At 41.2% G+C, this 27,576-nt stretch overlaps 1 protein-coding gene across 2 annotated transcripts in view; it reads right to left on the bottom strand.

Annotated features, from left to right (window-relative positions):
- The window catches only part of MAP4K5 (mitogen-activated protein kinase kinase kinase kinase 5), a 50,925-nt gene that overhangs the window by 13,002 nt on the left and 10,347 nt on the right, over positions 1-27,576 (bottom strand). The window contains exons 2-22 of one of the 2 annotated variants that reach the window (XM_035888413.1): positions 23,284-23,374; positions 21,934-21,998; positions 20,686-20,741; positions 19,400-19,447; positions 19,263-19,305; positions 17,421-17,493; positions 16,226-16,357; positions 15,567-15,629; positions 14,180-14,261; positions 13,427-13,543; positions 12,989-13,067; positions 11,872-11,930; positions 10,707-10,771; positions 7,930-7,974; positions 7,179-7,221; positions 6,497-6,707; positions 5,741-5,838; positions 5,598-5,639; positions 4,896-4,980; positions 4,725-4,804; positions 983-1,043 (exon numbers count right to left, since the gene is read on the bottom strand). In XM_035888413.1, coding sequence (XP_035744306.1) covers positions 983-1,043; positions 4,725-4,804; positions 4,896-4,980; positions 5,598-5,639; positions 5,741-5,838; positions 6,497-6,707; positions 7,179-7,221; positions 7,930-7,974; positions 10,707-10,771; positions 11,872-11,930; positions 12,989-13,067; positions 13,427-13,543; positions 14,180-14,261; positions 15,567-15,629; positions 16,226-16,357; positions 17,421-17,493; positions 19,263-19,305; positions 19,400-19,447; positions 20,686-20,741; positions 21,934-21,998; positions 23,284-23,339 — 1,603 coding nt within the window. In that variant the 5' untranslated portion in view covers positions 23,340-23,374. The remainder of the gene's footprint in view (positions 1-982; positions 1,044-4,724; positions 4,805-4,895; positions 4,981-5,597; positions 5,640-5,740; positions 5,839-6,496; positions 6,708-7,178; positions 7,222-7,929; positions 7,975-10,706; positions 10,772-11,871; positions 11,931-12,988; positions 13,068-13,426; positions 13,544-14,179; positions 14,262-15,566; positions 15,630-16,225; positions 16,358-17,420; positions 17,494-19,262; positions 19,306-19,399; positions 19,448-20,685; positions 20,742-21,933; positions 21,999-23,283; positions 23,375-27,576) is intronic. The other variant, XM_035888414.1, reaches the window with a different exon arrangement.

Genomic DNA, 27,576 nt, shown 5'->3' on the forward strand with positions numbered 1-27,576 from the left:
TTCCTTTCAGCAATGCTAAAGCAGCTCTGAAAGTTAGTTTCATGTACACATTTTTAGAAGGCTGTAATTATACACCAACAATTAATTATATTAGGACATCATCTCTATCTATAAATCAATAAAAGTGGCGTTACACAAAATCCTGCATCTAGTTAGCAGTGTCCTGATCTAGTTAGCAGTGTCCCTGCTCACTGCAGGGGGGTTGGACTAGATGACCACTAGTGGTCCCTTCCAACCCTAAACATTCTATGATTCTATGATCTTTAAAAGCGCAGTCCTACAAGCAGTCTGCATGCCAAGGTGCCTCTGTTTCCTATCTAGAATGTCCTATTTCGGGACAACTGCTGAAAACCATATTTTTTTTCAAGCATCAATCTGCTGAATTAGTAGTATTTCACAGCCACCTCGTTCTCCTTTAAATTGAGACTGGTTTTCGTTTAGGGTGGATTTATTTTCTGAATCCGGTTCATACCAAAGCTGCTGCCAGGCTACACTACACTGAGAACGATCAAACACTGCACCTACATTTTGCTAATGCACCTATGTTAATCCTCTCCTAATTTTGTTCTGACACATGAAAGCCATCCATATTCTGACCCTCCTAGCTCAGGGACCAAAGAGGAGAAGACTCTTTAGATTCTCTAGGCACTTTCAGTCAAGTTGCAGCCTTGGCAGAGGAAACTCTTGTTTGACAATTACCAAGCGCCAAGCTTTTCCAAACTAACTAAAACCAAACAAATAATAATAAAAAATATGGTGGGACACTGCAGACAACTGGCTCTACTTCTTGTAAACGTCCAGTTTTATCTCCGAAATTCTTTCACATTAAGACACTCTTGAAGCAAAGCCTCCTACACAAACACAAGAAACGGTGCACAGTTTTTTACTTCAGTACAAACAAAATACATTGTACTGAAATATGTCTTTAAATGTTTCTCTTTATTTAGAAATTTATTAATTTTTCCCCTCTATTTATACATACCTGACAAGGACATTAAGGTGTTATTGATAACATACAGCCAGGTGCACTTTCGGGGAAACAACTGAAAAAAGAAAATATTTCCATTAATAGCAATATCCAGGAATTTCCAACTGTGGTTTTCTCTGCCTGCTCCACCTCTGCCACCATTCCTGCAGGGATCGACACCGGAGAAAGTCCCAGCTGCAGCTACAGTTTCCCCTTTAATTCACTCTCTGGACCCTTACTTACCCCTTTTATCTGAAATAGTTTTCATTCCTTCCCTCTTTTACCTCTGAAACTTTAAAAATTCAGTTTTTCTTTATTTTTTCATTAGCAGGACAGTGCCAAAGTGGGATAACTGGCAGGACTGGAATACCACATATAGAAAGACATAGCTTGCTCAGGAATGACAGCCAGAGAAGGAAAGATAACATTATTACAGAAACCTACTGAACCCCACAAAAGTCAGAATTGGGGGGAAAAAGGCATTAGTATTTTCTAAGCAACTTGAATTACCACAAAATCCTGAATTTCATGCAATTTACCTGCCTGGCTATTTGTGTTAGCATGCTGCTTTGTAAACAGCTCATAGAAAGCATTGGGACTTATTTTCATTTCAGAGGGAAGAAGTTACTTGCGGGGCAGCTAGTTTAGATTTGGGAAGATTTTAAAGGTAAGAAGAACCTCTTGACAACTTGAAGGGAATTTTGATAAAAGTGATGGCAAATGACAGCATTCAGGAGTCAAAAAAAGGAGAAGAAAGAAGGACAAGAGAATAAGGACAAGGATTTTGTTTAAAAAACAGACAAGACTAAATTTATTCAACAGTATGCATAGGTAAGATCCTCCCTCAAGAAAAAAAAAGTCGAATGAAAAAAAGGAGCTGAAAGCATTAAGCTGTTTCTAAAGGAGATTATTAAAAAAAAGACAACAGCAGGCTGCTCCGCCGATGGAAGCTGTTGCAAAACACAGCAGAAGATGCTTGAATCAAGGCTCTACAAAAGAATGGTTGTACTGGTTCAAGCAAATGCCCACCTCGCCTAATATCTGTTCCCAACAGTCACCATAAAGTGACATAATTTCTCCTAAAAATGGTGAAAACAGGGAAAAAAAATGTATATAATACTGCACCTAATACTCTGCCAGACACCAAGTTCTTCAGCTCAGAAACCTGCTGAATCAGGTATGGGCTTTATGCATTTAGTGAGCTTCAAAGGCTTTATCCTCCCTAAATCTGCCCATTCTCTCAGGTAACTCCTAGTATTTGCAACTCCCCATAGCAAAAAGTCCTGGGCCAGTTACCCCCTGTCTGTTTTTAATTTGGCTCCACTAGCTTCATTTAATGGCCCCACTGGAAGAGAAGGGGAACAGTTGTTCCCTATAAGCCTTCTTCAAGCCACCCCAAGATGGGTAAATATTTATTTCCCCCCCATGCCTTAAGTATCACAAATATGTAATACAGAAAACTGAAACAAGGACACCACGCTAAGGGCAAAGAGGCAATCACAAGGTCAACCTGAAGGAAGAAACGTAAGAAAGGTTGAGATGCAAACCAAATTACCAACGTAAGAGAAGTCGATAAGCGTGGTAACTGGGAAAACAAAAGGCTGGGCCCACTGCTTGACAAGAAAGAAAGACTACACAATTAACACAGTTAATAGCGCCGGGGTAGAAACTTGTGCTAGAAGCAGAAAAAGAACACATTACACACTATTCCAACCAGATAGACTCATGTCAGCAGGTCCCAATAAAGTTTACTTTACACTACTGGCTCAAGTCCCAAGGTCTCAGTAACGATTATCTTCAAGAACTGATGGAGGATGAACAAGGACCTCAAGAAGGACAAACACGGTACCTATGCCAAATAAAAAAGGGCAGCGGGAATTGCAAAATAGTCTGACTGGCTGAATATCCAGAGTAGCACAGGAACAAGCCACATACTTTTTAATTACCAAGGGATAACAAGAGTAGCTAGCACAGACTTGAGCAGAACAGGCTGTATTTGAACATCTGAATTTCCTTCTTTAACAGAATAACTGCCCTGCTGGGGGCAGAGAAACAGGCAGATGTGAAACATATGTGAAGGACCTTGCCGTTTCCATGTGCAAAATAAGAAAATGCGGGGCAGAAGAAATTGCAGAAAGAAAACATACAACTGGTTGGACATAAACCCAGAGTATTTATCAGCAATTTGCTATTTAATAGAAGGAAAAAACAGCTTGTAGCTACACAGTGTCTTCTCTGGGTCTGGTTCTATTCAGCATTTGCACTGAAAAACTAACAAGGGAATAAAACTATACTTATGAAATTGGGAGATACTAACCTTGGAGAGACAGCAAGCGTTTTGGAAGATGCGATCAGAATTAGAACTTGGAGAAACAGTTAAAAATGTGGTGGGGAAAAATCATGAAATGAATAAATGCAAATAAGGAAAGAAATGGCACGGCAGAAGCACAGCTGTAAAGCCTCTGGGGTTTACAGTGGATCACACTTGACCTCTCCAAACGGAGGGTGCTCTCACAGAAAAGGAAACTTTCATTTGGGGATGCATTGAACGTCATAAATAGATGCTAGGAAGTTGTATCTACCTACCACTGGCATATCTAACCTTTCAACAGGATAAAAAAAGCATGTGGAGGAGTCCAGAGAAGACTGTTACATGAAATAATTTGGGAAAACGTACAAGGAATGAGATTGCTTTGACTAACAGAGTAAGGAGAAAACTGAGGTAAGAAGGCCAGGGGGTCTCCAGCTGCCACCACAATTTTTAGAAATTTATTATAAAAGTAAGTAGTTGTTCCCCTTGTCTACTGAGGCTACAAAAAGATAAGCAACTTCATAGTCAACTCTATCCTATTGCATTCAGGTGGACCCTTGGCTCTCTTAACTTGAAAGGATCTTCTAATTGTATTGAATTCACATTCCCAATTCTCACCATCAAGCCCTTCATGATCTTCTCTTGCTTTTGTCCGTACCAACGCACCCCCCGACGTGACCTTGCCGAACCGCTTCTCCTTTTCTTTTGTCCCTCTCGAGTTTTGGCCCCTGGCATGATGCTCCCAGAAACAGAGACTTTCTCCTCTTAAGCACAGATACCTGTGCAGTGCCCTTTCCGTGAAATCATCGTTCTCTCACTATTACTGACAGATACTCCCACCCTGCCACCTCTGCTTTCGGACCTGTGCCACCTCTTGACTGAATTTAATGCTCTTTAGAGGCCTGAAGTGCCTTTGTGAATTGCTTTAGAAACCTACAGGTATAAATCTCAGTATCAGCATCCGCCAATGCTTCCCTTCCAAGAATACCCTGCTACTCCTGATTCTAAAAAAGCAAATGTAAGAATACCATGATTGCATGAAGTGGCTTTGGAAGAGGTTAGAGAGCCCAAGAAAACAGAAGCAAATGCATATTTATTGGTGATAACAATGCCAGCTAAATTAAATGGTTGAGGGCTTTGGTAGCATCCCGTGGAGAAGCAATATGCCATCTAGTGGAGATAAAATGGAGAGAGAAAGGGCAGGTAATCTGTCGTCTCCAAAGATGTTTTAGTAGAGACCTCCTCTGAAAGCAGTGTTACGTAAGCAGCAACAAAAAGTTCAGGTAGGTAGGGGAACTATTAATTTTAGCACTTCCATTGCTTGCTTTGATGTGAATCAGTTTATGCCACAAAGCACAGCACCCCATCTACTCCCTCCAATATCAAACTTTCTTGCTTCATGATACCCCCAAATCTATTCTGTGCGTTCAATACACCAAAAATCACCTGTTCCATTGTCGCTTCGTGAAGTTCATTCAAATTCAAAGTATAGATACCTTCTTCCGTGCCAAAGATAATGTACTGATCTAAAAGTTTAAGAGAAATTGATTACTTCACAAGCTCATTAACCACTTTGGCAACAGGCAGGTTTAAAATACAAACCTCAAAGAACTTTACCTTTAGTATCTGGATGTATCCACGATGTTGCACAATTAATCTTCAAAGGACAACCATCAAAGACTTTGGAAAAACACGCTCCCATCTGCAAGACACCAAAACTGAAACCTGAAACAAGTTCACGGTATAAAGAGGACACACCTGTACATGCCGCTGCTCTCTTTTTTCCAGACACAAACTTACTCTGATATGCTTTGATGCAAAACATTTTTATCTTCCCCAAAAGCTACAATGCGGCCTTCCAAACCTTTTCATAGACTTCATATACATTAAGAAATGCAAAGAAGGATCAGAATGACATGAGCAATTTGAAGTACCTACTGGGTAAGAACAATATTGAGTGCTTATATAAATGGCACATGAAGGGAAAACGAGCAGAAATGTTGAGGTAATAACACCCTCTCACATCACTGCCACCTCTCCCCCTTTCTCTACTAAGCAGAGACTGCCACTGGAGATCACAACCCACAAGAGCTCTAGTGAAGTCTCCAACCCTTCACATCCAGACTGAATGGTGAAAGGAAGTTTTTAAGAAAAGGAAACAAATATGGTGGATTCAGTACACGAAAAGTAACTGGCTATGAGATGCAGGAAATCACCCCAGAGGAGCTGGTGGCTTATTCTAGCATAAACCTTCTGACACTAGAGAGATGCCATGACAACAGGCTTCCAAAAACTCCCACTGCAAAAGAGATTTCTTACCAGCACCTTCGGTGTTGGTGGTAAACCATTGATTGCTGGCTTCTGTGGGAAGAAAGAAAGATTATAAAATACCTCCCACACGCTGATATAAAAGTAGCTAGCTAACATGACAGTGGAATCAGACCGACAGTCACAATACTTACAGGAAAATCTCTCTTCTCTTTTTTACGTGGCAGTTGAGGGATTTGTCCAGACCCTTCTGCATTTTCTTCAATGAGTTTCAGCATGCCATCCCCATTTCCTGAAAAGAAGCCCAGACACATTTTGTAGCTCACTTGACACAGTGAAATAGAAAATATTTTGTTGCCCTAGTCTTTCTTCTCCTCTGTGTCTAGCAGGAGTGGAGAAGTGAGCTCGGAAACTTCCATACACACATCCCAGGTAGCTGAACCCTTCCAAGGACAGCTGGCCACGCTTCTGCATGTGAAGCTACACAGTAATAAAGGCTTTCCATTATCCAAACAATCCCTGGGCCAAACACAACCGAGAATAAAGCTGTGGCAAGGTCCTTGCAGATGATCCTCCCTGCACATTCGTTGTTTTTTATGCTATTCCTGCAGGCAACACAGGAATGGTATTGAACGGCTGAGTGTCCTTGTTTTGGGAAGAACATTTTCACCATGGACCATGGCTCTAATCATAGAATCATTTAGATTGGAAAAGCCCTTTAAGGTCCCCAAGCCCAACCATTCCCCTAACCCTGCCATCCCACCCCCAAACCCTGGCCCTAAGCACCTCGTCTGCCCGGCTTTTAAATCCCCCCAGGGATGGGGACTCGGCCCCTTCCCTGGGCAGCCCCTTCCAATGCTGGACAACCCTATCTACTGAAAATAGCTGACTCTAGAACTGATTTCCTCTTAGAGGATGCAAGTCACCTTTAGGAAATGTAATGCATTTACCTAAGTCGCTGTATCTAGCTGTGAGCAATCCAGGGCTACTGATGCTGCTGGTCATACCAATGGGGGAAGAATCAGCCTGAGGCCCACAAACAGGGATACTTTGTCTTCTGTGAGCTGGTGGGGCTCTGTTCTGCGAGTCTGGGAAATGTTTTATTGTCTGACATTTCTCATCATCTGGAAGGTTTTCCTCAGGATAACTGTTTATTCTCGGCTGCAACAAACCGAAGAGGTGAAGGTTACACGGGAAATGGCACCTGGAAGCATAAACTTCAGGCAAGTTAAATTCAAGTCAGACTGCTTCTGCATTAAAAAAAAAAAAAAGTATCAGCCTTTGAAAAAAGCCTTTTGACAGCAGGATAATCCAAGAGGTATTCCTTCTGTGATGGAAAATCACAGCAGCAAGCAGAATGCCGAACAAGAGGACATCCCACGCAGCACACTCCCTTTAGAGGGAAAATACCTACAAGTCACTTTGTCTAGGGCAGAGTACAAGGCCAAGAGCCCCCAGAGGCTGAGACCATACAGACTGCAAGTCAGCATAAAATATGAAGCTGCACCAAGTCTGTTAGCAAATGGTATTTAACAGAATTTATAACCTACTGAGAGCATCAGGCGGAAGTGCCACAGAGGCTGCACAAGTGGGGTTTGCTGCCTACAACGCTTAAAACCCACCATCTCTTACCTTAGGAGGTAGCGGAGGTGGCCCTGCTCGCTTTAGTGTTGACCTACAATGAAAAGGTGCAGTAGTTGTCTTAGTTAAACCAACAACAGGATCACTTGAGAACACAGACTGTAAATAAGACGAGCTCGATGCATAGAAAAGACAGGTCGCAGCTTTGCACGAACAGGGTTAAACTAGAAGTCCACGAGTGGGCAAAAAAGCACGTTAATCTTGTTAGAAGTGTTGGGTTTTGATAAACTCATGTTCTTTCATAAATGCCAATGTTATAGAGCATTCTGTGGTGAAAGGTATTTGAAATTAGCAAATAAATACACATTCAGGGACTAGTTTGGTGCAGTTTGCAGCTTCTGCTCTGGATCAGACAAATGTTTGGGCACCAGAGGAGCTGGACATACCCCACCGGAGCTCTGCAGGAGTATCTGCACATCCTGTCACTACCGGGCCTGGTTTGTGATCGATGGATTAATCAACAAAAAATCTGCTTTAAAGTATTAGGCACTTCCATACGCACTCTAAGATAACCTCAGGAAGGAGAGCAAGGGAAGAAAGCATTGCTTTGCAGACATTCTCCTGACGATCAGATGAACAGTCAAGCGTGCGTTAGACCTTTGAGTGCAACCAGCCCTCACTTATTTATGAGCGGCAAAGCTGCCCGCAGCATTTTAAGGAAAGAGGTTTTGCCAGAACGCTGCCTGCTTTAGCGAGAGCCGCACGGAGTAAACACAAGTGTACGTGAAGGAGGTCCACTCACTCTTCCACATCTTCACTCCCATCGCCAAATTTTGTAAGCAGTCCCCTAGGTAAAATGTTTATAAAATTAAGAGCTCTGCCCTAAGGTCAACACGTGCAACTAAACCGATCAGTGACATCATTTAGTTTCATAACAAGCATCTCCCAGCCCTTTTCAAAACAGTTTCTCTCTTATTCACTGCATTAAGCCCTTTTCCATTTAGTGCAGCGCTTTCCTTTCCTTCCCCTCACCCCCCAAATCACTGAAGCTCTCTTCCATACCAGATACCATCAACTCATCTTTCATTTCCCTACCTGCTATTGTAAATATTGTCAAAATGCCTAATAACAGTGCAATATAAAAGAAGGGGGGGGGGGGGGGGGGAGGGGGAAGAGAGAACAGAGGAAGTTACTGGGGGACAAGTGGGGAAAAGCCTTTACAAAGTGAAGTTTCCTCCTTCAGTGTTACACGTTAAGGACACAGACTGTTTCCCATTACAGTGGGAATTTTTGTTTCGAAGCTACGCCAGGCTCAAAAAAGAAATTGTGACTAGAAGATGAAAGCAGCACTGAAAATATAATCCTGAAACAACCACAAAAACTGGTAACATTTTTCAAAAGGGCAATTTTCAAGCTGCGTCTTCAAAAAAAAAAATAAAATTAAACTACATTAAACCTAAAAAAATCTAAACCAGAAATCTAAACCCAAGAAAAAGCATTCCTTAGTATGCTGCTGTGATGCTGTGAAGTCTAGGCTGCTGCATTTAGCAGTCGTGAGGTGGCAGAGGCAGTTCGGAAGCGGTGCTCAACCAGGGACAGGCTGCAGCAGCCCCGTGCAGTCCAAGTCTCCACCTGCAGAGCAGACACCCCCATACCCCACCAACTCACACATCCCCAACACCCCATGTTACCCACTGAGGAATGACCACGGGGGTAACCCACAGGAAAACAAAAGTGCATTATGCAAAAACTAACCCAGCCAAATTTGGATCAATGTAAAAATTTCCCTGATGAGTTACTTCTGAAGGGAAAGCAGCAGACAGTTGCTGACAGGAACTATTAAAAATTTTTTAAAGTCCATCAACAAAAAATACTTCCATAATACAGAAAATTTTAAAAAAAAGTAATTTTAAAATGCTACAATAAGGGTGAGAGAAAACAAGAAATAAGTTCGATCATCAGGTACACATTCTGGTATTCCCCTTTCCAGTCAAGTAATTCCTGAGCCAAAGACATCAATCACCGTTCACTCCGATAAAAGCCAAAAGGCACGAAAAGCAAGGACCCCCCAAGCACACATCCTCTCTGTTCATCCCTGGTGTTACTCAGAATTGCTGGGACAGAGCAGCTATGCGTTTCCTGTTTATCTTTTTAAACTGGAAGTGGTTTCCAAGTAAGCAGCATGGATTCACCATCCAGGAACTTTATGCCTGTCCTCCTTTCAATACTAAATCTGTATCTATTTACCGATTTATAGCCCTAGCAACGTTTACTACAGCGACATTCATTCTGCTTTTAATGCAGCTTGGTAGAGACAATCCTAATAACACTGCAGAACCAGAATCAAATCACTAAGTCACTTTGCCGGGAGGAGTTTCCCTCCTTCCCTGCTCCTCGACCTCATGGATTCCAGCTGTCTGCATTAAAACCAGAACTCATGAGAAAGGCTTTCAGTCTGCAGCTCATCAGGGTCACGCAAACAAACCGAGAGAGGAGGGAAAGCAGTCGCTGTCATTACTGGACAGGGAAAGGCAAGGCCTAGAGAGCCACCCCAAATTTTTTACTACAAGGAGAGTGAGAACAGAAAAATAGGTTGAACTTAAAAAGACCCAAACACTGGCAATCTCCATGACACGGCCAGCTTTCCAGGGGGCTGTAATGTCAGCTGACAGCTTACGCAAGACTTGATCTGTGAAATAGCCAAAGAAATACACTGTCTGCTACTCAGTTCCAAATCAAGATGGGAAACGGGCTCTTTTAGCTGAGCAATTATTTCAACCAAAATACCATCTTCCCCTACGTACGTGCATTAGTCCGTATTACTGAACTTCCATATTCTTCACTGCAAATTCAAAGACTGCCTTTAAAGGCAGAATCCAGTATTTTGCAGCAAAAGGAAGGCACATACCTAGTAAAGTCAGTCCTAACTTGGACAGAGTTGTGCTCCCTTACCTCAGGCCTGTTTTATCCCAGGGGAAATCAGTTATAGCATATCTTTACCTAAAACATTTCACCCCAAACCACTACATGACTGTATTATAGATTACACTGATCAGACGCCCACAGCAGAAGCAGTCGCGCCATCACACTGAACTTGGTAAAGCTAAATCTTCAGCACTGGTTTCTCCTTCCCTTTCTTGCAAGGACCTGACTTCAGGGCTGTGAACACGCCGCAGGATGTCACAACCACAGCCGCGGCTCAGAAGAGAAGTGCAAAGCCAGTGCAGGATCCCGAACTCAGCTCTTGCAAGGTTACCAGCTTTGCTTCACAAAATTGACTTTGGCCGTGTCATTTCAGTGTGCTGGCCATACATTTACATCTACAACTAGGGAGCTACAGCAAATTTAAAACAAACTGCTCTTTGTGGTTAAAAGATGTTAAAACCCATTCCCCAAGAGAACGACCAACCAACTGCAGAAGGAGGACTGCATACTGGGTACAATCACCTTTAACTTTATGAATATTAAAGTGGATTAGGGTTTACGGTTTGATTTTCCACCACAGCTCAATTTTTCTTTCAGAGTGTATTCTCATGTTAAGTCACAGAAATAAAAGATGGTTTTAAACTCTGTACTTACTTGCTGCTTCCACCGTCAACAAAAGGATTCCAGTGCGAAGCAAAGTCAGTGCCAGCTGCCACAACCTGAAGATGCAGAAATTTTCAAACTGAAGTACCTTATCCACAGAATCACAGAATCGTTTAGGTTGGAAAAGACCTTTAAGATCATCAAGCCCAACCGTTACCCTAACCCTGCCATCCCACCACTAAACCACGTCCCTAAGCAAAAGGCCTGGGAGATTCCCAAGCCCCACAGAATGACCCATAAGCAGTAAAATAAAATTCCAAAGTGAAATAAAGTTTTACAATCTAATGATAAAGCAACTATTGAAAAGCTATCTTCTTCTTCTTAGACATAAAAGCAGCACCTCAAAATGATATAATGCCAGTATCAAGTGGCAACAAGTAACACAAAAGCAAAAATTTATGGTGAAAAGTCGTATTTTCCACTTCCAATACTCTCTTCCATCAAGAGAACATACTGTAGCCACCTCCAAACTGATATGAGGTGCCATCAGCAGAGGCTGGGAGCATTCCTGTCACCAGACATGGCACTGAGGGGACCTCATCAGTGACAACACGTATAGATCTAATCAGTCACATTCCAAAAAAGATGAACTTGTACCTACCTGGTGAACGGGAGTACAGCTATAAAAAACAGGAATGGGATTTTTCTGGAGTGCTGAGCACTGATGTCTCCGAATCAAAATTAACGGCAGCTGTTGCTATTCACAACACTTATTAAAAAATGGAGCCGTTGTGTACACAGGCACACACTAATCCCAAAGAACGTTAATTAGCTGATCTGCAGTAAACTGCCGAGGGCTGGAACAAACAGCAGCAGCTCACAGGGGGCAAAACCGGCTGCATGCGAGCTGGCGGCCTTCCAAGAAACAAGCAGCAAATAAACCCTGACGACGGCAAGATCAGGGACTCAAATGCAGAACGGCCTCCTCACATTATCAAATTAATAGGCACATGCAGTTTTTCTCATCTGAGCATGACTCTCCACACAAAGCATGGAGGGCAATTAATTTTTCTTAAAAATGTACCAATTGTCTGGGGACTAAGAGTGGTCTTCCCATGACTTTATAGTCCAGACACTTATTACTCAGAGTTGAACCACAAAACAATGAAGACACTATGATTTTAATAAATGAAGGAAAAAACAAACTTGTCTTTACCATTTCATCCCGAGCTTCTGTTTCTTTCCGTAGAGGGGGCTCAAACTGCAGCTTATCAACTACAAAACATTACATTTTCAAATTTAATACACACAACATTATACCAGTGCCCTTTCAATGCTTACTACTGTGAATGCATGTTGTAACAGATCTAAAGATCATGTGCAGAACCCTAGAAAATATAGAAAATTTTCTGTATTTTTCTGTAGAAGAAAAACACTTAAATACCAGTGTTATTGTCTAGGTGCTTCAGTTTGCAAATACGAAACCCACAAGAAAGAAACAGACCAAAACTAAATACCAAGTCATTATATGAAAGTACACTACAACGTAACTATGTAACCACACATTGCTTTTAATGCATGTGAAAGAGAAGAGGCTTTTTAACAGCAAGCTTCCTGAAAGTGTGATATACGTGATGCAGAGGAGTGGATTGCATTTAGACTACAAAATACATTTGTCCAAACCTAGAGAAAGATCATTTCTATCCTCAAAATTTTGACTTAGATGCAACTGAGTAGTGTATTAATATGGTTTTGAAAAGAAAACATTATATTAAAAGAAAACGCATTATGTTAACGTGCACCCTGGTCAGGACAGCTATTGCAATCACAAGTGCTCCATCAGGGTCAAGAAAAGGTTTCACTTACGACCTTGACACAATGAGCAAACACAAAATGCTACATTTTTTCTGTATTTTCTCATCACACCATGACACCAAATGCACTCATGCCCCCCGAATTATCAATTCACTCTCATTTTTTTTTGATATTTGCACGTTATTAGTGGTTTTGCTGTTTTAAGTAGGGCTGCATGGTCTGACAGAAATCACAGAACTGAAAGGCTACGCTGGGCACGCAAAGTTTCCACATAAACATTACGATGCAGCAATGAGATGGAATGAAACAGCAGAAAAATATGCAAGTTTTAATTTTGGTTTTGGAAAAGTATCGTTGAAGAGTCATGCATATGTGCTGTTTCTTCCGGTTTTGTTTCTCAAATATACCAACAGCAGAAGAGACCTTCCAGAGCACACAGCAAAAGAACGACACCGACATCCTCCATCGGTAGAAGCAAACCAACACCACAAAATGGGCAAAGCACATCACGAACTTACAGTTTATCTCTGATGCCGTTCTTTCTGCCCTAATGTTCCTGTTCGTAGAACGAATTGTATGGCGGATAACGGAGTGAGGCTGCAAGGGTTATAAACAGAAAAGCTGAGAAAAGTCGTGTGGCTTTCTGTTGGATCTCAATTATTAACAGTCAAAGCAACAAGGAGAAAGGGTAACTGTTGCAGTCACACGCTGCAGTGTGCACTGCCTTTGTCCTTGCCTTGCACAGCCCGTGCACAGGATCCTTCTGCACAGCCACAGCATACGTGTGGCAAGGGCTGTGGCAATATTTCCTGGCTTCTGCACGGTAACTCTAAAAATTGAGCTCTCAAAATGTTGGGGCCATTGCCCCGTCAACCTGCAATCATATATTCCCAAAGCAAAGCAGGGCATTTAAATTGCAGTTTTACCTAAAGACAGAAAATAAAAGATGTTCTCACCTCAAAATCATCATCATCAACTTCACTGTAGTGTGTATGGTTGTCAGGATTATTAACTTTGTCCAACAGCTCAACTGCTAAAGATCTGGAAAGACCAGGCTGCCCTACAAAGCTATGCTAGAACCACAAAAAAGAACAAGTTATAACATGCAGCTGATATGTAACTTTCATTAATAAACATCCAGTGTAGAATGTTACTGAATTTTGCCTGCTTTCTGGTGGCTTGAGTATTTCTTTAATGGCTCCTTAATGGCTAAACTTTCTAATGCCTCCATAAGCATGGAAACGCCATGCTTTTGGCCACTTGTAAAGTGGAAATTAAACTCCGAGTCAAACAATTACACCTTAACTTCATTTTTTACATGAGTTCAGTTGAGTTTAGGAAGGCAGAAATAAATACATGAACAACTGCTAAATACATCTGGTGTCTATTTGGGTGGCAGGAAGGGTCAACATCGACGCCGCTATATCCAAGAGGCTGAGACACCCACTTGCAGAAAGGACAAGGCTGAAGACAGAACATGAAGCAAATTTCTGTAATTATCCCTACCAAAAATTGTATAAAAATCTTGCTATTGAACAACATCTTGCTACTTCCTGCAGTTGACCAATGTCTCTTTCCTTCAGATTTCACCACCCATGTTGTAAGATCAGAGAAAGAAAATGGTTCCAATTCAGTTTGCGATTGATCTACTGCTCACTTTGAAGCAAGAGATCCCTTACCAATGTAACTAAATGTTCCAAGTCACTTACAGAAAGGAGCCTGTCTGCTGTCGGCCTCTTCTTTGGATTTTTGGTAAGTGCTATTTTGACAAAATTATGGAATGTCGATGACCTTAAAGAAAAATGAGGTTTTATGTTTAATTTTTCAAGAAGATATTTTTTGTTTTAACACAGTTACTAAACAGATGGGTGTGCTAAAGTACAATGTCATCCAGGTACCTCATCTCAGGTTTGAATAATTACATTTTCAAGTTAATAAAATAGGAAAAAACCACATTCGACTCATGGAACTTGCATGGAAAATGTTTTGGTACAGAAAATAAACCAAACATGTATGGTGCTATTTCAACTTTTTCCAGTTTCAATTGTTATGGAATTAGGTAGCAGAAATAAAAACTGTGAATTATGTACCCAATGAACCCTCAAAATCTAGGTAAACCTATGAATTTCACTGTTGTTGGCTACAGGGGGGAAAATAAAATATGAAGGTCTAGACAGAGACCTAACTTACACTTCAAAATGCTTTGTTGCTTTTTTCAGAATGACTTAGGTGACTCTGTCTCATCACCGCTTTTTAGATTCAAATTATGACTTGATGTTATGACTGGACCTATCATTTTTCAAGTATTTTTCTTGCAACTGCATTTGTTAGTGTGCCTCTCTGGGGACAGTATTAGCCCAAGTCTGCTTGCTTTCAAATCACATTACAAAACACATTTCCTCTCCTAGTCTTAGCATCTGAGAAGGCAGCACTGAGGAAGTGAAGTGCATTGCTGGGGTTACACCGAGCAGTTTCAATACAGGAAACATGCACTTCGAAGTGTTTTCTCCCTTCCTCTAGCACGCATCTGCCCACCCAAACACCTCAAGGTAAAAAGATTGCACAGCAGCATCACGAGGAAAAAATCCCACATACCGGAATTGTTTTGAGTCTCATAAATAAAACTTTAGTAAGTGCAGTACAAAATCCTGCAGGCGCTAGGAAGGTATCACAGGTTAAAGAAATCGTGAAAGGGTTAAATGATTACCTGTCCCATTGACAGTGGCAAATACCCTACAATAGGAATCAAGGGGAAAGGATAAAAATATTTTTTCTTCCTAGAACATACAAAGAGGACTGAAGAAGGAAGACTTCCCTTCCCTCTGGATCACTGGCAGGGATCAATTTACATAGGTAGGGCTGTCCTGTCCCATACCAGACGTTTTCCGTCCTGCTGCTGTACATTAACCCTCTCGTTTGCCTTCAGACACCTATAAAAAGCAACTAGTGGTTTCTCAGTGAAACGTCCTGTAAGCGAAATCAACTCCCAGGTTCCCAAGTTTAAAACTAGCACACACTATTTTTCACTGCCTCCCTTCTTCAGTAATGACAAATAGTTTTTTCACGTTAGAAAATACTGAACAAAGTTTCACCTACCATTTTGCTTTTTCCTTTAGCTTTGGCGGTTGAAAATTACTTTTTGACATTAAAAACAAAGCCCTAAAGGTAAAGGAAGAAAAACGTTATTATATGGTAAAAATACAATTCATTTCATTCCAATATCTAGCCACTTGAAACTAATACTTTATGGTAAGAATCATACTGGTGAAATGGTATTATAGTCTATAGTCTGTGCATTATAGTCTGTATTACAGTCTGTGTATTATATATAACTGTATTATAGGCTATATAGTCTGTGTTAGAGGACAGACACAGTGAAGCTGTTGATTTTCTTATCTTTAAATAAAATCTTTTTATCACCATGCATAATCCCGTTAAACATAAGGCTACAGCTTCTCCAGTGATTTACTATCTAGTGATAGCAAATCTGTACCTGTTCTTAATCAAATTGTTGATGATGCTACAAAGATCTTTTTTAAAATTAAAAAATGTTGGTTAGATTTCAATTCTAATTTTAAGTCTTTAGCTTCAGACTGATGCCTTAAGAACAGACACAGCTCACGCAGAAAGTAGATGAAGGAGTCCTAGCGTGAGTTTCTAGGTCTGAGCTACAGAGAAGGTTAAACTATATTGTAACAGTCCCTGCTGGGACTGAAGAGGGTCCTGGAGATAAGCAAGTTCCCCCGCCAGCAGACCTCATCGGGTGAAGATCAAACATGGGTGGCTGAAGCTCTGCAAGTTCAATCGCTGTTATGCCAACCGCCCAGATATCGCAGAGCTGGTTATATCCACCATTCTTTTCCACTGCTGCAACTTCTGGGGCCATCCTTTAAAAGCAAAGGCATTGTTCATTGAGAGCACCGCCGCTTCCAAACAGTGCCCGCGGGCCAGAGGCACGAAGCACATCACAGAACCCTACAGCAGACACCCCCCCGCAAAGAGCGTAAATCAGGGAAAAGCCTGACATCCCCCTCCCCTCACCCGGTGTTAGGGGAGCAGAGAAGCACCCAGAAATTACATGCTTTGCCCAAGGTCACGGGCTGGACAGCAGCGCTAGGAATAGAACCAGTCTCATGATTCCTGGTGAAATGCTTTAATGACCAGATAATCTTCCTGCCCTCAGTCCTCCTTCTCCAACAGGATAAAGAGGGCAGTGAACAATTAAAAGCCATTGTCTGGATTAAGCTCTATGTATGCGTTCAGTCTGTACCAAGAATACAGCCCTAGGCATCTCAACTGCATCACAGTAATGCCAGAACCCAACAGCAGTTTCATTTGCCTATATAGTCCAGTTCAAGATTTACATATACACACAGCTTATACATATGCTGTATACATACATACACGAGCAGTTTCATTTGCCTATATAATCCAGTTCAAGATTTACATATACATATACATACAGCTTATACATATGCTGTATACATACATACACATATGCAGCATATTAAATGCTGTCTTGTACAGACATTAAGCAGTAGAGATGATTAAAAGATAGTTTAAAATCTGTTTTTCTCCACAATTCTTTCTGCACAGAAATCAAAAAGACATTGTTTAGTTTAGTCACTAGAAGTGCAAGAAGCTACTGAGAAACCGAATCACCATTAGGCATCCAGAAAAAGGGGAGAATGTTCTGCATTAATGAACTTGGGAGAAATGGCAATCTGGCATAAAATATCAGGTAGCTTGTGTTCCAGCAACAGATCAGCTACATCACTGCTTCCCAGACTTTTATCCTTTGGGCATTTTACTTGGAAGAAAGGGAATTTATACAATCACTATATATATTTAAAAATATGCGTGTATACTTCAGTGTCTGTATTTTAGAATTCTTGCCATAAATACAGGCTTAGATTACGTATGATCATAGCAATCAAAGTAGTTTATTACCAGTAAGGGGTACCAATAAATGATTTCCTCTTCGCAATAGTGGCTGTTATTTTTGCTGCTACACCAAAGTCAGCTGGAAAATAAAATTATCATAGACTTAGAAATCTCATTTTTAAGACCCCCATTCTACTCTAGGAAGCATCATATTATGAAAGAACAATCACGTTTCTCATCCAAATTAAAAATTCACTCAGCTTCAACTGTTAAAGCTTAATAGTGAGATCAGCTCTTCACTGACATGACTTCAAATTGAAAACCTTAGTTTCCACATACCGGTCGCTCAGGATCCTGCTCTTCTCCTAGCAATTTTTCCATCTCACAATACAGCAACCAAGCAACCTCACAAAATTTAGTGGATATTCACTTTAATATTCAAGAGGAAAAACAGCATCATGCTTTGGAAAACACTACTATTTCTGTTTTACCTATAGAGGAGCTGTGGGGGGCCATCTGTTCTCATTTCTGGAGACTGTCTAGGGGACAATAATCCCTTGCTCTCAGAGCTGCAGATAATCAGGTGGTCTTGCAGAGCCAAAAATCATTTAAGTCCTTTTTATTTTTATTGCATTTGTAGTATGATAGCTGGAGGATAATTGTGGGCAAATCTAACTAGCTTAGCAGGCAAAAGGAAGGTATCAGTGCATAACCCAAGTTTAATGCAGCTAGAGGAATCTCCTATCAATTTCAAGGTTTTACTATTTTTTTTTTTTTTTTTTTTTTTTTTTTTTTTTTTTTTTTTCTTTTTCAAAAATCCATACTTTCCTAGCACAGCGCTCCTGGTTCACCACAGGGGAGTAAGCATGTTGAACCACACAGCTTTTCTGAAGAGCAGTGAAGAGCAGTGAGGCAGCTAATGTACAACTGCCTTGTTTTCAACACCAGACACAGAAAGATGATGAGCATCCCATTCCTTCTCCCAGGATGTCTGCTCCCTCCTTCCTGCAGAGCCCTAACTACACGTAGACTTCTGTGAAGCGAGGCATCAGACAAGCAGACAGGGGTTTTGAAAGCAGCACACTGAGGTAACAAGAGATTCAGCCTGTTGGTGCTGTGCTAAATGCAAAGCTTCACTGGAAGAAGCCAGCGGAAGAAGCACTCTCTTCTGAGTTTTCACCTGTAGACCTGAGAGCCTTTGCAAAGGAGGAGAGTTTCCTCTTCTCCACCTGCGTAGAAATGCCCAACGTCATACACTGGGCTAGAGGCACAGCCAGGATCAGACCCCACATTTCCACAGGCTGCCAGGCTCAGGAGATGCTGTCTCACACAGTGGATGCTCGGAGGCTCTGAGGAAGAACTGCCATTCTGGCTAGGAGCAAACACATTGATATCCAGGGAACCCCAACCTGGCAAATTCCAGGGAAATCTGGGAGGCTTCAAGGCTTGGTCATTGAAAAGAGAAATTATCTGTAACTTCTGCAAAACTTCTCATCTTGTGCATACAGAAGCCCACGGATACACACTGTCTAACATCAGCTCTTGCCCCAAGTAAGAACATCCTACAGTGTAACACACCAAAAGGTTCATGCCACCGAGAACAGTACCTAATAAAATCGACTGTGACAATACAGGAGATCTGCTGTATTATGCTTTATTATTTGTAGCAAGCTCAATCTTTGCTGTGCGTGTGCTGTTCAACGCACACCAAAGCCTTACAAAAGCTGAACATTCTTCTTGGGAAGCATGGTCTCTACATTCTGGTTATTTTTTTGTGTTAATAGAATGAGAAATGTAAAAGGCAACTTGCTAAATCAAAGTATCCCAGCGGGTACTGTAGCTTTTGATTGATCAAATTAAAACCTTCCCACTTGCTTTCTGTCTAATTCTTAAACTCAGGCAACTTACCTAATTTGACATCTCCATGGTCTGTTAGTAGAATATTTGCACCCTAAAACATAACAAATAGAAAGTTAAAAATCTTTACGAGGAATACTGTTCTGCACTAGAAAGTTTAAGGTAAGCTTCTGAAAGTTCCAAGTTACCTTTATATCTCTATGCATTTTGCCCTTCATATGCAAATAAGCAAGACCCTGGAAATAAAAGAGACACAACACATCATTTTGCCATTTGTTAACATACTACAAAGCCGGTCCCATTTAATACATTTACATTACTCAACACATTTTATTTGAAAGCGGAGAAATTTGAGATTTGCAGATAAGAGGTACACTGCATTCTGTTCCTTATCTCTCCCAGCTCCAGCCAATACGTGTGAGGACTTGTTTAAACCAGTCATGGTGCAACACTTTACACAGATATAGCTGTATTTTCAAAACACACCTGAAAGTGCATCACCTTTTCCCTTTATTAAAATTATATTTTTGAAGTCCTGAAGGTTTCAACAAGCAGATGTTGAGCCTTTAAGCTGCCCTTCCAACAATACGAGTCCCTGCAGTAAGAAGAGATCAGGAACAGAACTACCAAGCAGATTAGCTCACAGGTCTGCACCCCTGCCTCTGGCAGTGACCAGTTCAGCCACCGCTTCAGGGGAAGGTGTGCATCCCCGTGATTCTCTCATGTAATTATTCATGGGTACACAGAGCAGGGAAAGAAGAGTTCTTTTAAGAAACAAGCTGCTTGCATCATCTTATCTTGTATTTCTACAGTTATTAGCAACCACAAAATGAAAGATAGTTTTAGTCATCTGGTTGCAGTACATTTCCCCCACAAATTACTAGAATTTACTGCCACAGATCAAGCAGGCAGTTTGAAATGTGCCTTTTTTTTTCCCCTCCATTACTCAGCTACTTACCCTTGCTTACTAGGTATTAGCTGTTTTCTGCAACGAGGTTCAAAAATTTGTCCTCAACAACTGCTGCACTGACTCACTGTGTTAGAACAAGGGATGAAAATAGCCCGGACAACACTGTGGTCACAACCTGAGCAGATCTGTCTTTCAGTTTCCCTGAAACCAACAGGCTCACCAAAGAAACAGGAGCAGGGCTGAGGTTCAGTATTTTGGTCCTGCGGTGGGATCCACAGAGACGTCCACTCTCGTGTAAACTCCTTTGCACATTACAGCACAGAAGCAGAACTGCTCTGACAATGATTTTAAGCAACTATTTGCACTACATTACTGGAGTTTCTTGCTAATTTTTATTTACAGTATGGAAACTCGCAGATTAACCCTGGTTAACTGGTTTCGGCTAGATTCCCAGTGCTTACAAACATAAGTGATGGTGCTGCAGCGCTTTCCAAAATCATCTTCTGTATCTACTTTCTATACATGGAGCAAACACTTCATTGTATACTTGCAGAAGTACAGTACCTGTAAAGTTTCTCTGCATACGTATGCAATTTGTAACTCTGACAGAGGTCCTGTTACTGAAAACAAAGATTAAAAAGTGTGTAAGTCTACAACATACAACATACAACACATAAATAACGTTGTAAAGCAGCCCAAAAGTGGTATCTCCATGCAAAATTTAAAGACAGATTTTACATGAACTGTATTTTACATTGAGCTGAAAAGAGTGGTTTGTTTGCTTGTTCTACAGAAAGGCTTTCTGTAAAAAAAAAAAAAAAAACAGCGCAATAACAGAAGACAATACCCACTGCGAGAATAAAACCTGTTTTGACAGAAATCTAATTATCATTTTACAAGCGACTTCATAGTAATATAATATTCTGTATTCTGAGGAAAGCAAAAAAACAATAAAAGTGACTTCTGCTCATTTTTTAATATCAGAAATAGCAATTTTCTATATTAGGGGCCTATGAGACTTCGAACTGTTTTAAAGCTATTTGTACTAACTGGCTGGAAAACAAAGCAGAAAGAGCTCTGGTATTCGAAAACTCCATGCTATCATGTAAAGGCTGAGCAAGTCCCCAGACTGCTTTTCCAACAACTCCAGTAAATCCTTCTACAGAATCAACAACTCTATAGGAAACCTCAGAGGGGAAAATAAGAAGACAGTGGTACAGGACTGCACAGGAGCAAGAAAAACAAGTCATTTCTACCCTTTAAGGATCAAATTTAGAGATTTCCCAGTAAAAACTGCTTCCTCACACCATGTACACTCTCCATATCCAATTAGTGTGATTTCTGATTGTGAATTTTTTTTAGAGGTCTTTTTTCCACCCCTGCAGAAAGCGGATAACCTGCTTCTGCGTATGGCATTCAGAGACATGGGATGAGAGAAGCCAAGGCGCCGGCGAGCTCCCCGGGTACAGCACCTGCAGCTACGGAAGAGCTCTCTGCTGGGACAACTCAAGCTCTTTGGGTCAGTCCCCTAAGCATCGCGGAGAAAAATAAATAGTGTGATGATTAAAAAATAAAGCATGTTCTGCCCTAGAATGACAGGGTGTTAGCCCAAAATGATGGTCACCATATTTGAGAAGTGCTCGCAACAAAATCTGTTGACTAGAGCTAAAAAACGCTGCTCATGCCCGAAGAAAAAACACATGCAGCACCCGGCCAGTACCAACCATTCCCCATTACTTTGCTTATTATTTATTTTTCTTCGTTGCAGAAAGCTTCCAAAAGGAAAAAATGTTAAAATAAGTCTCAAAGTACCATGGTAAATATCTTGGAGGGATCCCCCACCGCAGTATTCCATGCATATCCACAGCTTCTCACGGCTATCAAAAGAAAAGTTAAAACACAGGCATCAGAAGCTGATTGATCTGTATACAGAAGAGAGTTAATAATGATTATTTAAAGTATATTCTATTGGTCTTGGTCACTCTTTATTAAAAATACACATTCTGATATGTGACTAGCAGTTATACGTTTTACATGTCGTTAATAACCTCAATATACATTCTCACCTACCAAAATGAAAATTTTATGCTAAAGTCACTGAGAAGTCTTTAAACATTATCAGACCTAAATCTCTATATAGATTCTCAAACTGAAAATTTTATGCTAAAGTCACTGAGAAGTCTTTAAACATTATCAGACCTAAAAGGTGCTACGTTAACTCTGACCTCCTACCTGCAGTAAAGAATCCACAGAAGAAATATCTGAGGTTTATCTGCTATCAGCAAGATTGCACTAGGTAAGATTGAAACTGCAAGTTTAGTGGGGTAAATTGAAATTACCTAATTTATATCTAAATAACTCTTCATGGCCTCCAAAAAGGGTACTGGGGATTTAGAAATTTAGCCATTTTGTTCCAGTTGAAGTCCATTTGGGCTGTACAGATTACTTAAAAAAATGCAGCCCTCCAAGAAATCTAAAGATGAAGCCTCGGAGAAAAAGACCAAACAGGCAAAGTGGTGATATATATTCCCACAGAGCCAACTGATAAATGGCAGAGTTCCACAAAAATGGAAAAAATTCCCCAGCTTTCCGTATAACATTTAACGTGTGCACTTGGAAGAGGCAGCCAGCTGGCATCACCTTGTTTCTGCCTCAGTACGTCGCATCTGTTACACCAGAATTATAAAAAAAAATAAAAAATGTTATTACCAGCAGCTCAGATTTAGTGTTTTGCTCTTACAACTCACTGGCTGTACTTCCACAGCACACAAGACTACCATGAAATAAAATACCTTAAAGGAATTCTGCTCTAGATAAATAATAAGTTGGTTTTATATTAGAAGTGATAAATGTTTAAAATCTGCCCCACAAGTGAGTAGGATTGGATATGTTGCAAGAATCTCTAGAGGAAAAGTTTCTTTCTGTTCCTGGTGATAAAAATATTCCAGCCTTTTGGCCAGCAGAGAAAACAAAGTATTAGTCACTTTTCTTTTCTTTTTTTTTTCTTTTTTCTTTTTTTTTTTTTTTTTAAAAGGCCAACAGGGAACCAAAGAGAATTCATCCTAGAGAAGAACACTGAGAGAGGATATAAGTACTAAACCAGACTGAGCATTGTCTTAGGAAAGAACCAGCAGAAATGCAGGTATAAAAGGTGGGGTTTACCTGAGATAGCTCCCAAAATAGGCAACTATGTTGCAATGCTTGCATTCTTTAACCATATATATTTCTTGCTGAATCAATGAAAAGTCATCTCCTGAAAAACAAGAAGCAGCCACAGTTACATCACACACAACCAAACGTTCAAAGAGAGCTGAAGGCACGCACAGGACTCATCAAAACAAGCCATGGACCTGGATAATTGCTAAGCCCTTCATGAGGGCTTTCCAGCACACCAAGCCTGTTCAGCAAGAGTTATCTCACATATACCACCCTTTCAGTTTCCATTCTTTATTACATGCTTTGCACGAAACACCAGTATTTCTTGAAGACCAACAGAGAAGGGCTGGCCTGGTGGCCTGAGGATGATCCATCAGTTAAGGCAGCTCAGCATGCACCGAAATCGCTTTGAAAAGGAAGCAAAGGGACACCACGGTAGGATGAGAACAGATGAGAAAACTATGGAGCAGCCCCTCTACGGCCGTCAGACAGAAAAAAACTAATTCCAGAGTCCCCTGCCTGAAACCAGAAGAGATCACATACCATAGGCTCTTTATTAAAAGTATTTCATTTTTAAACGACTCGGATAGAGCATATGGCCTGCACGCCCACTCAGCCACCGCTGACTCAGAAGAGAAGCACAGAGTCCTCAACACAGACTGCCTTGTTATGAGCGCATTTTTGGAGGAGGACAGCTACATAGGCACATTTGCACATCCTTAATAACCTTTGCAAAAGAAAAAACACAAAAAAACCACCAAAAAAACCCACCCACCAAAAAAACCCTACTGAAAAATATATTATGGCCAGAGCAATAGCCTAGCATGTTTGTGCCTCTTTAATTTAAAAGGGTAAAAGTGGCCATACATTTAAAAAAAAAATAATAAAAAAAGTAATTATAGATGCAATGGAGCAAACTGAAATATCTGAGAGCTAGGAAAAACACTGGTATGCTTTTATTAAAACCCATTGAGAGAACTTCCAAATAGAGGATATTCTCCCCAAGATGTAGAGCTCAAACACTGCAGCTCTGCCTTCCTGAAGCTCAGGGCTGGGGCTCCTATGGAGGCACGATCAGCGGGCTTGGGAGGATCAGCCTGAGCAGCAGCAACAGATCAAATAACATCAGCACAGCCCAACAGCCTCCTTCTGAAGAGCAGGATCTCAAAAACCAGCCTTTTAGGCCATCCTAGATGGGGCCTGCTTTGTGATCATGCACATATATACACATCACTACCTTTACTCTTCCTTTGGCATGAACAAAACTTCTGTAACAGCTTACAAGACACGGAAGACTAGAATTTAAATAAAAGTTTTAGATAAAATGCTGCTCCAGGCAGTATGGTGGCTATCATGTTCTTTCAAGGGAAAAAAAATGGCTTTGTATGTTTATTTTTGTTTAACGTTTCACTCGTAAAAGTTACCTCCTCCTACCAAAGTCAGGGATGTGCAACCCAGAAAACACGTACTGCTCCCCTTAATTTCTATGATTTTGACAAGTCCAAGAGGTCTCAAGCACTGTGGCAAATTCTCTCTGGATTCTTCAGGCATTTATAGAATCGTAGAATGGTTTGGGTGGGAAGGGACCCCTAGGGGTCACCCAGCCCAACCCCCCTGCAGGAGCAGGGACACCTTGAACCACATCAGGTTGCTCACAACCCCGTCCAACCTGGCCTGGAATGGTCCCAGGGATGGGGCCTCCACCCCCTCTCGGGGCAACCCCTGCCAGGGTTTCACCACCCTCACTGCAAAGAATTTCTGCCTTAGATCCAGTCTAAACCTACCCTGCTTCAGTTTAAAGCCAACCCCCCTTGTCCTGTCACAGCTGGCCCTACTAAAAAGCTTGTCCCCCCCTTTCCTCTGGGCCCCCTTGAAGCCCTGAGCGGCCGCACTCAGCTCTGCCCGCAGCCTTCTCTTCTCCAGGCTGAACACCCCCAACTCTCCCAGCCTGGCCTCAGAGCAGAGAGGCTCCAGCCCTCGGATCATCTTAGTAGCCCTCATTTCACAAGTAGCCCTTATTTAACAAGTAAGAGCATAGCTAATGCTTTTGATAACCTCTTTAAAATAGATGGTTTTATTTGCTGTGCTTTGAAGCAACTTCCCTGAGCAACGGTGTCACTGGCGCCCGCAGGACCCACAGCACCCAGTGCTGACGTACGGCCCCATGGCATTTACCATCCCTTTGGAAACCCCGGCTCCCCATACGTACGCCGGTACGTAGTAGGTGTTTACAGACGTAGCGAAAGAAGTGCCAATTTGGTATAACAATTTCCAAATGATCACAACCTTGATGTCTCAATGATTACCAGACTTTTACTTCAGAAAATAACTACAAAATCATATAATCGTTTAGGTTGGAAAAGACCTTTAAGATCATCAAGCCCAACCGTTAATAGTTAACCCACGCTGCCATTAAAATGCAAAGGTAGAAAGGAACACACTTGTGTGAATACACCCCTGACTGATTTCAGTAAATCCTTCAAGGGCTTCTTGAAGTTGAATTGTACGGAGAAACACTTCACCGGGGCAGGAAAACATGAGTAGAAGAGTTTCAAATGTCAAGAGTATTTTTTTTTAAACAGAAGTAGTATTTTTTTTAATAATAAAAAAAAGAAAAGGCAACACGTTTTCCATAAACATAGCACAGATTTCACACTGTGCTTGCTTCATGGCTTACCTTTCAGCTACAACTTTGCTTGAATTCATGCACCCTGCCTGTGAATGATGACTATGAACAAAAGATTTCTGAGTTTGAAACAGATGGATTCATTCCTCCCATTTCTCTGACAAACTTCCTTAGGGAAATTGTTGAATGCTCACAGATAATTAACCGGAGCATTTCAGAACTACAGAAGTTTTTCAAGGAAGTCAAATCTAAGCGAGTTTGAAGGCAAAAGCCTCCCACCCCATACCAAAGAAGGTACCGTCTTTCTCCAACGCTACTAGCTGTCCATGAGTTCAGAGTATCAAATGCCAACTACCCACGCTCTCTTCTTAAAACTGCCATCTTCAGACCAAGCAATCTTTGGTAAGTCAGAAGCCCCATTTCAGAACTGCTAGGTACTGTTGCGTGTGAAAATCGTGATCAAGAAGCTTTCCCATAACACCAAAAACTTGGAGGTAGCAGTCGGAATTGCCCAAGAATTGCACATTGATTGGGCTGCCCAGTGTGGAGCAACAGGAATTTCAGTTCTAGGAACCATAACTAACGGGCAAAAAATTGAAGGAAATATGATGATTTGGGCTAGAAAAAGCCTGACAGTAGAAAAGATAATAACCTTCATCCACATAAAAGGTATCAGGGGAGGGGGGAGAAGGGATAATCCGTTCTCCAGTTTTATGCTAGGACAATTAGCAATAGGATTAAATTGCCTTCACCTACATTCCCTGTACAGATGAAAAGCTTTTCCTACCGGAGTAACATCGCAGCACTGAACTCAAAGGGATGGGAAGCTGTGAAATCTCCCATCAGTGAAAAATAAAAGTGAAGAAAACACTGCACATCAGGAGTGACTTGGGCTAATCCTGCCTGTGTAGAGGGAGACAGAAAAGATGACCTCTTGATTTGCAATCAATAAGTGAAGAATCTATGCAAGAAATGGGGTTAGTTACAGAAAAAGATAAAAAAAAAGGATTTGGAAGAGGAAAGGGGGGTGCAGGCTGGCTACAGACAGGGAGCTGATAGAAAAGGAGCAAACATATGGAAAGAAGAAAAGTATCCATGAGAAAAGTTTGGCTAAAATATGTAGAAAATGATTCCGAAAGATCAGACACAGAGATAGGAGAGAAGATGTATAGTCGTTCAAAGATGACAAGAATGAATTCAAAACACAGGAATTCAGAGTTTCCAGGCAGCTGGAGTATTAATCTTGGCAAGAGACACTGGAATAGGGCAAAAATTAAATATCCTTGGACAGCGTGAAAAAAAAGAAGGCAGAAAGACAAAGAATTTGTAGAAAATACTTAATCGAGAGGAAGACAGCAAGATAAAAATAATTAGATCAAAGGTGACAATATATCCGTACCAAGACATTTTCGTCTGTTTTACTCATCAGAGATGGCTTGATGCTAAATAACACGGAATTGGAAAAATGTACTTTTTGTCTACTCACATGTTTGCAATTATGGGTTATGTGGCGCGCTGAGCAAAACCGTCGTTTAGGGAGCTGCTGTAAATCACACGAGCAGCGGGGTGAGTCACCGGGGCTTGCTACCATTATGTAATTTTACCTCTGCAGCGAGACACACGGGACACAATAGAGCGTTACAATGGAATATTCTCCTCCGATCGCAGCCCCG

The sequence above is a fragment of the Egretta garzetta genome, unplaced genomic scaffold (assembly GCF_000687185.1).
Source record: "Egretta garzetta isolate BGI_Z169 unplaced genomic scaffold, ASM68718v1 scaffold21, whole genome shotgun sequence".
Classification (NCBI taxonomy): domain Eukaryota; kingdom Metazoa; phylum Chordata; class Aves; order Pelecaniformes; family Ardeidae; genus Egretta; species Egretta garzetta.